This window comes from Eptatretus burgeri, chromosome 24 (assembly GCF_056783735.1).
Source record: "Eptatretus burgeri isolate ZD-2024b chromosome 24, Ebu_testis_v1, whole genome shotgun sequence".
Taxonomy (NCBI): Eukaryota; Metazoa; Chordata; class Myxini; order Myxiniformes; family Myxinidae; genus Eptatretus; species Eptatretus burgeri.
Genome location: NC_140984.1, coordinates 371,527 through 380,795, shown reverse-complemented (window position 1 = coordinate 380,795; position 9,269 = coordinate 371,527). Strand labels below are relative to the sequence as shown.

Here is a 9,269-nt window from a genome sequence, read left to right as displayed (position 1 = left end):
CCTACACCCCATTTATAAAATTACATTCTCGACGTTTATTACTGAGTTAAACCACGCCCACACCCCATTTATAAAATTACATTGTCGACGTTTCTTACGGAGTTAAACCACGCCCACACCCCATTTATAAAATTTCATTGTCGACGTTTCTTACGGAGTTAAACCACGCCCACACCCCATTTATAAAATTTCATTGTCGACGTTTCTTACGGAGTTAAACCACGCCCACACCCCATTTATAAAATTTCATTGTCGACGTTTCTTACGGAGTTAAACCACGCCCACACCCCATTTATAAAATTTCATTGTCGACGTTTCTTACGGAGTTAAACCACGCCCACACCCCATTTATAAAATTTCATTGTCGACGTTTCTTACGGAGTTAAACCACGCCCACACCCCATTTATAAAATTTCATTGTCGACGTTTCTTACGGAGTTAAACCACGCCCACACCCCATTTATAAAATTTCATTGTCGACGTTTCTTACGGAGTTAAACCACGCCCACACCCCATTTATAAAATTACATTGTCGACGTTTCTTACGGAGTTAAACCACGCCCACACCATATTTATAAAATCCCATTCTCGACGTTTCTTACCGAGTTAAACCACGCCCACACCACATTTATAAAATCCCATTCTCGACGTTTCTTACCGAGTTAAACCACGCCCACACCCGATTTATAAAATTTCATTGGATAACGATGAAACATTTGGTTATGTTCAGGATCACCAAGACCAATCAAACGTTAAATAGTGAACACGGGGATTCACCAAGACTCATTATTTATACACCACACGGAGGGGAAAACCGTCTGAAGAGAGACGGAAAAACGAGGGACCGAGGAGGGAAATAAAAAATGGCGGGAAGGGAAAGGGTGATTAAAAAATGGCGGGAAGGGAAAGGGTGAATAAAAAATGGCGGGAAGGGAAAGGATGAATAAAAAATGGCGGGAAGGGAAAGGATGAATAAAAAATGGCGGGAAGGGAAAGGATGAATAAAAATGGCGGGAAGGGAAAGGGTGAATAAAAAATGGCGGGAAGGGAAAGGATGAATAAAAAATGGCGGGAAGGGAAAGGATGAATAAAAAATGGCGGGAAGGGAAAGGATGAATAAAAAATGGCAGGAAGGGAAAGGGTGAATAAAAAATGGTGGGAAGGGAAAGGGTGAATAAAAAATGGCGGTTACAGCGTCTCGACCTCCTCACACAAGGGGATCTTTGATACAGGAGAACATTTCACCCATCGTGTCTGTAATATATCAACACCGGGTCTAAACAATCGATAAGTTTTTGGGTTTAATCTCACTGGGGAAGGTGGAGAGGGGAGAACATGGCGACAGGCACAGAGACATCCGTTTGGGACAAGTCTGACCGTAACGAGCCCCCTCAGCATCCTCCATCTTCACCGGGATGTCCCAGGAGGTGTGAACGAGGCCGATGAACTGAACGTGCCCGTTCCATGGTCCGTGTCTCTCGTGGACCCTTCGTCGAACAGGACACGACCTCCTCACCACGACCACACGGCTCCGTTCGACAATATGCACCTCCGTTCTCATTGGCCCACGTGACCAGCGCTGGCCACGCCCTTCCCGTCCTGATATCAATCCGCCACGGAGAACGGGAGGGTGAGCAGGGAGGATGAAGGAATATCAGTGAGAGGGAAGGAGGATCGAGGAGTTCTCTCACAAGGAACTTCGCCCAAGGAGGCCATGATGTCCTTTAATCCTCTCAGTTAAAAATAAACAGATAATTCGAGTCTCCTCTTCTGTGTCCGTTCTCGATATTTATATAATTCTGAGTGAACCGGCTCGCGAGCTCCATGTCCCGGACTCAGGGCGGGGCTCTAACTGCGCATGCGTGATGTGACGTCACGCGCTCCCAACGAGAAGCTCCGCCCCTCGAGTTCGAGCTTCTCTTGACCCAGCGGTGAATGATTCCTGGATTCCTGATGTCCCGACTTCCCTCATCTTGTTAGATTTTCTCACAAATCGGGGACAAACAGTAAAAGGAGACAAAGAGGTCACGTGTCGTTTGTCGTTCAATTAAATTGAATTGAAATCGTGAAGTAAAATCAATATGGCCGCCGAGTAAGGGATGGGAGACTAACTCGTGTTACATGGAGTCTCGTGGTGGTTCATGTGTCCTGTCGGAATGAGATAAACACCATTGGGGTCATCGCTCCACACTGGGAATACGGGGATGAAGGGAACATGTTTCGTGGTTGTTACAGAGATCACGTGGTGTGGTTGTTACAGAGATTACGTGGTGTGGTTGTTACAGAGATCACGTGGTGTGGTTGTTACAGAGATCACGTGGTGTGGTTGATACAGAGATCACGTGGTGTGGTTGTTACAGATATCACGTGGTGTGGTTGTTGCAGAGATAACGTGGTGTGGTTGTTACAGAGACCATGTAGTGCGGTTGTTACAGATATCACGTGGTGTGGTTGTTACAGAGACCACGTGGTGTTGGGGGAGGTACACCTGCCCTGTGAACATGGGAATGATGGTGTTTCTGCTGCTCACAGGTAAGTTTTATTTCCTGTAATAATTTACCGTCCGACAGGTGTCCGACAGGTGTCTGACAGGTGTCCGACAGAGTGGTGCAGCGGAAGCACACTCACGTTGTTGCTCTCCAGTCAGTGCTCGATTCCCGATTCACCTGTAAACCGTCCAATTGGTGATTCTTGAGCGGGGTGTTGCATCATCGTGCTTCAGACGCATGTTTAGCCGGCTGTCCAATCTGCTAACGTGAGTCGGTGGACGTAAAAGACCCTACGGTGTCTTTCGCCAAGAGCAGGTGAGATTCACACCCCTCGACTGTTGTCACATTTTTTTGTTCCGGCCTGAACTTAAAATGGATTAAATTTAAATTTTTTTTGTCACCGATCGACACGAAATCCCCCATGAAGTCAAAGTGAAGACATGTCTAAGAAATTTCTACAAATTAATGAAAAGTAAAAATCTGAAATGTCTTGAGTCAGTGAGTATTCAACACCTTTGCTTCGACGCTCCAAATTGAGCTCAGGTGCAATACAACTTCCTTTGATCATCCTTGAGATGTCTCCACACCTTGATTGGAGTCCACCTGTGGCCAATTAAATTGATTGGACGTGATTTCGAGAGAAGCACACCTTTCTGGATGAGGTCCCACAGTTGACAGTGTGGTTGTTAGGGTTCGGGTTAGGGTTAGGGTTAGACTTTCGATGAAACTTGACCACAACCTTCATCACCCGTAATGTACCAAAGTGTGTCGTCCGCATCACAATCTGCACTCATTAAGGGGTCTACGGGCGGGCCGTGGGTCGAATCCCCCAAAATGGGTTTATCACCCGTGATGTACCTCAGTTTGTTCACGACGTCAAATAATTCAGGGTCTAAGCAGGTCTGCGGGGGGGGGGGGGGTTGAGTAACTTGCTCCTGATCCAGGTGAGCGTTACGACAGGTTCAATCAAGTTGTAAAAAATTCTCAAAACATGTTTTCTCTTTGTCATTTTGGGGTATTTTGTGCAGATTTGTCCATTATAAATTCAGGCTGAAACACAACAAAATGGGACAACAGTCGAGGGGTGTGAATCATTTGTGTAATCGCCGTACTTGTTCATTACAAACAGACTCGACTGTAGAACTTATTACTCTCCGCTGTATCAAGTATAAAGTTTGTTTGATTTGTGTTTCGAGCGACGGTGTGCTCGTGCAGACAACCTGTGTGCACCTGTTGTGCAGTGACACTCTGTGCTGGGCAGACTACGGACAACAGGAATTGGACAAGAATCCAAAAAGTATCAACGACAACACCAACAACTTTCATCGGCCCCATTGAGAGGATCTCAATCATCCCGGAAAACAGCACGACTTCCATTCCGACAGGTGTGGGCTCTCTGCCTGGAAATGCCACCTCCATTCCGAAAAGTGAGGACCTGCCTGTGACGTCACACAACTATTATCAACCCTGATAGTTACCCCACCCGGGAGGAAACCCGTTAACATTCTCAAGAGAGTTGTGTTGATTTGTGTTTTTGTTAATTTCAGGGGTTTCTTTTCTCTATTTTGAACTGATTTGAAACTTTCCAGTGAAATCCCTTTTAACCCCTTCGATCCGTGCTGTTCCACATTGTGAAGGTGACATTGTGGAACAGTTCTTTTTCATCAATACCTTCGGCACACAAAATGTAAATGTCCATCATCATGAAGAGCTGATTTGTGTTTATTCATTTTGTTTTCTTGCAGAACTACGTCTGATTGTCAGCCTGATCACCTTTCTCGTCCCCATCGTCAGCATCATCACGTGTCTTGTCATATGGGTGAAATTCGTAAGGATTTGTTTGCATCTCATTGGGAACATGGTGTATATTTCCCTGGGAGTGGAAAGGTTTGGACCCGTCGTTGGGAAAGCTTTTCGGGAACGCATTCAAACAAAAACCCCGAACCATGATCATAACTATTGGCTCTCTTCATTACTCCAACGTCGGTCGGCATGTCCGTCATCATGGTCAAAAGTTGGCTTTGGGAATGTCGTGTAGGCAGGATGGGCCGAATGACCTTTTTCTTCATCGACATTTCTCTCCAACATTCAGTGCGGCTCATCCTTTCAGCAATAGCAACGCATCGGTCTCTGGTGATGCTTAAATATAGGTGTCCCACCATTCCCACGAGAAACGACTGAACCTTCAACCGGCGAGGTTTGATGCACCCATGACCAGGCCCGAGGACTTCACTTAGAAAACGATTTCTCTAAAGAAACGCCATGTGCTCCCTGGGCAAAATTATTTGTTTCTTCCCCACGAGGTCCTGATACCTGAACTACCTGATGATACCTGAGATACACTTTGCTGTTAGTGAAGTGGCCGACCTCGTTCTGTGGAAGAGGGCAAGTTGGGAAGGGCAGGGGGGTATGAATTGTGCACATTATGATGAAAGCATGACACTTGATGTAAGCGTGACACCTGTCTCAAAAGGTGCGTGGTTTTGGGCTCATGAGGCTGGACTAAGAGGACCATTCCTTCACAGAAAAATAAATATGATAATCCCGATGAAACGATGGTGGAGTTGAATGCGATTGGGAACACTCCTTCACACGAAAATAGAGAAAGTGCTCATCATCATCGAGTGGTGCACGTGGAGGATGTTCAAATGGCACATGCAGGTATGACGTTTTATGTGCTTTACTTTTGCCCAGGTATCGAGTTTGTGGATAGATGGGCAGATAGAATGGGGGACATGGTGGGAGAACAACGAACGGATGATCCATGGCGCAAGGAGGGGAAAATGGAGTGGATGGGTCTCACTGGGTTTCGTTGAACTCAGTTGTGGAAATGGCAGACAGCTTGAGGGGAAGATGATGGAGGGAATAGGTCGACACAACTGATTCAGGAAGGTAGTTCCACAGGTGAGAAAAGTGGGGCATAAAGGAATGGAGGTGGGCATTGGGTTGAGTATTTAGGAGGATAACGGGGAAAGGGGTTTTTTTAAAAAAAAACAAGATGAAGACTCATGGAAGAGCGAGGTGATGAACCAGAAGATAACGGCTCAGGATGAGGAGACACAAGATGGTGGTGCACGGCCTGCTCGAAGTCCTTGGGGGGGGGGGGGGGGAGAAAAAGATGTACCTGCCATCAGAAGGTGGTTTCATAGACAAGAGAAACAAGAAGTAGAGAAGCTGAGGTGGTGCTGTCAGCCTATCACTGACATTGTAGAATTGTAGCCTGGATTGTAGAAGTTTAACCAGGCGGGAGAGAGACACAGAGAGAGAGAAAGACAGAGAGAGGGATAGGGATAAAGAGAGAGACAGAGATAGATATAAATGTGATGCTGGAGTGCCAGCCCGTAGGGGAGAGTGGTGCTCCATTGAGAAACAGAGACAGACCTTGTTGGCTGTGGGTAGTTCTGATTTATTGGAGAAACTTTGTGCCAGAAACCTTATCATCACATTACCGGTCATCCATTAAGGTTTTGCGAACTTGCACTGAGCTGTCAAGCCCTGGTTCAAACCTGACCCAGCTGTAAACTACCATCCTGGTGTTTCTCACGAAGGACGAGATATCGATGTTTTCCACCGTCCCTCAGACGGACCATAACAGGAGGGCCTGCCTGATGGCACTGGTCATTGGTGGACCTTAACCATTTGACAGTCTTCCGTGAAGAGTCGGTGAGTTATCACCAGAATACTGAACCAATTACAAATTCAGGAAGTCGTTGGGGATGAAACCACCGTTTGGGAATGGGGGATTAAAAGCTTTCCTCATCCACCATGTCACTCGTTTACCTCGATGAGATCATCAAGGTGAAGTTGAAGCTGACATGTACCCATCAAGTTGAAGGTAATTAATAATCAGGTGCACGTGCAGTGGATACACCTTGTGCTACATCCAATGTATGGGTACATGTATGTTGGAAACATCCAACACTGCTTGTTAGATTATGAAATACAATTCTTACAAACCTCGAGTTCATTCATTAGTTCTCTTCTCAAACCATGTTTTGCTTTCTCTCTCCTCCCTCGTTTGTCCTCAACATCATCCCGAACCAATTTGTCCTCCTCGCCACTCTCATCCCATTGATCCCCATCAGATCACACTCCTGTCCTGCAGCCAAATCGGGAGAGCATGAACTAGACCTCAGACAACTTGATAATAGCGGCAATATCATCCAGGTTTGTGCATTCCATTTTTCTTGACTCGTTCTTTTTCCTTCTCAAACAAACAGCACTCGATGGCCTATGGCCAAATGACCATTCCTCTTGGCCAACGGCCTCGCCTGGAAGGCCCACGAAAATAAATTGCACAAATGTCCCACATGGCCTTTAACATCCCACACACACGTGACTTCGATGAAACTTGACCACAACCTTCATCACCCATGATGTACCTAAGTTTGTTCAGGAAATCAAAAAATTGAGGGTCGAAGGAGGTCTGCGGGGGGTTTGAGTGACTGTTGCTCCTGATCCAGGTGAGGTTTTCTCTTTGTCATTCTGGGGTATTTTGTGTAGATTGGTGACAATTTTTTTAAAATTTAAATTCAGGCTGTGACACAACAAAATGTGACAAAAGTCGAGGGGTGTGAAACCTTTCTGAAGGCACTGTAATTAGCCCTTCCATTGTCGTGCCAAACCTGCCACGTCCAGGCCTCGCAGACACTGGACAAGAACATAAATCATCGATTGCGAAGGATAAAACACCAAATAAATAGATCAAAAGGGATGGCGGTTTCAGAAACAAACATTAGGAGAGGCTGGACATCTCTTTCTAAAATAATAAATGTCAATGTGTCAGTGTGTCTCCTCCATAACTCCAAAACCATGAAACCTCGCAGCCTGAAACGTTGCATGCATACTAAGGGATCTCCAAGGGAGTGAATGAGTGAAAACTGGGTGTTTGGCTTAATTTAAACACCTCCACCATGCTCTCCCTTGCTTGGATCTTAATTCGCTATATTTTTTGGCCTGCTCAACAATGCCTTGACTTGGAACAGGCCACAACGGTCTCTCAATGATTAAAAAAAATAAATTGTTTCCTCACTCATCTTCTCGAATGCCTGGTCATCATGCCTACGAATCGCTGGACACGTTGCAATGCTAATAAACGCCTGGAGACGCCAGAGTTCGTGACTTTATTTCATTTCCGCACGTGTCATAACCTCGAGAATCTCTCAAACTAAGCCAAATTTCAAAATTTAAACCTCGAGATTGACCTCGGCAGCAATCCTGCCTGAAAAAAAAATGTTCATTTGTCCAATTCAGATTTTTTTTGGACATTCCGGGCGTCTCTGGGTGCACGGTGTTTAAGATGACCGATCGGCGATCGCTAATCACTTCCCAAGCCTGCCGTTCTTTATCAACCGTTTCAATGGAGTTTTTGTTTGAGTGCTCAGGCCACTTTGGTGAGTGCTCTACATGCTGCTTGGTTCTTCGAAGGGACGTCAGAACGAACGGGGTGCAAAGGGGGAGGGGGGCATTGAGGACAGGGAAGTGGGGTGGTGGGGGGAGGTGTTACAGCACTCGATGCACGGGTAAATTTGTCTTCCTTTCCTTCTCCTTCCCGCCAAAAATGGAGGGGCCTGTCAAAGGGGGGGGGGATATATAGGATATATAGTGAGGGAAATATAGCAATTTTTGGCAAGCAGGATGATTAATTGGTCCATCAGCGAAGCGACGGGAGGCTCTGCTTGTCTTCTATATGGAAGTGAATGAGACGATTGTTCGTTTGTCTGTGACGCTACTCCTCTGAGTCCCCAAGGTTCACTTATTTATTTTAAACCACCATACATCTCACTAAGGGGTTTAAAGTCATTTTCTCACAATTCATGACTTATAAACACACGAACCACCAGTTGTCACAGGGGAGAGGTGCGAGGATGCACGTGGAGGGGCTTGGATGATGGAGGGGATGGGATGTGAGGAGGGACCTAGCGTTGCCTAGCAATGTCAGGTACCTTTGCTCATCCATAACATAAAAGCGACGCACGTCTAGTAACATTTAATTACTTCACACTTATTCTAAAACGTTCACTTGAAATAACTAAACTTATATTAATCTCCGTCACTGAAGCAGGTTATGTTTTCGCCCGCGTCTGTTTGTCACACAACCATTGATGTTTGTCACACAAATTGTGACGTTTTCGTGTTTGTGGAATTATTTCAATAATTGTAATCGTTGTGACGTCACTCTCCCCCTCCCCAATTCTGTTTTCTTATCAGAATGCTCATCATCGTTGAGCCGGACTACATAACAGCAGGAGAGTGAAACGAACCAAGCTTGCATGTCTGTTCAACCACAAAAAACCACCAGCAACTCTGATCCGAGACTTTGTAACAACACTTGGAAACACTGGGATATTCTTTGGCCTTCCTGGGATATTACATGGAAATCCTTAAGTGTTGACGTTCTGTAAGTTAATGTGAAATGTTTGAATTGTTTACCTTCTTCGTTATACACCTTTGGGCCTACGGAAGACCTTTTCTTCTTCGTCTTTCATCGATACTGTGGGCAATTTTTCCTGGTTGTTCTGCAGTTCGATTGTTAACTGTTTCATTGGTTTTTTTTTGTTTGTTGTTGTTTTTGCAATGATCTTGATGTGGAGGATGTACAAGACCTTTTTAGACACAAGATGTACAAACTGTCGTCCTGGAAACCCTCCACAGAGCACTTTTAGATCATCGTCATTTGCGATGCGAATTCTCACCCCTACCTGTCTTATCAACTGTTACATGTTTTCATGAAATGACTTTGCCTTTGCCCTACTTTGTGAAATAGAGGGTTTTTTCCAA

At 45.5% G+C, this 9,269-nt stretch overlaps 1 protein-coding gene across 1 annotated transcript; it reads left to right on the top strand.

The window, feature by feature from the left end:
* Positions 1–1,839: 1,839 nt before the first annotated feature.
* On the top strand, positions 1,840–9,269 carry LOC147007822 (uncharacterized). Its single transcript, XM_085866344.1, has 7 exons — positions 1,840–1,931; positions 2,461–2,532; positions 3,731–3,916; positions 4,235–4,317; positions 5,015–5,150; positions 6,575–6,656; positions 8,700–9,269. The coding sequence occupies exons 2-6, from the start codon at positions 2,502–2,504 to the stop codon at positions 6,616–6,618; spliced, it is 480 nt and encodes a 159-aa protein (XP_085722470.1). The 5' UTR covers positions 1,840–1,931; positions 2,461–2,501; the 3' UTR covers positions 6,619–6,656; positions 8,700–9,269.

Bases quoted from the DNA above. Each gene is read 5' to 3' on its own strand.
- LOC147007822 (XM_085866344.1), top strand. From the start codon at position 2,502: ATGGGAATGATGGTGTTTCTGCTGCTCACAG. The intron at 2,533-3,730 runs GTAAGTTTTATT...CCTGTTGTGCAG, and splicing joins GGTGTTTCTGCTGCTCACAG to TGACACTCTGTGCTGGGCAG. The intron at 3,917-4,234 runs GTGAGGACCTGC...GTTTTCTTGCAG, and splicing joins TGCCACCTCCATTCCGAAAA to AACTACGTCTGATTGTCAGC.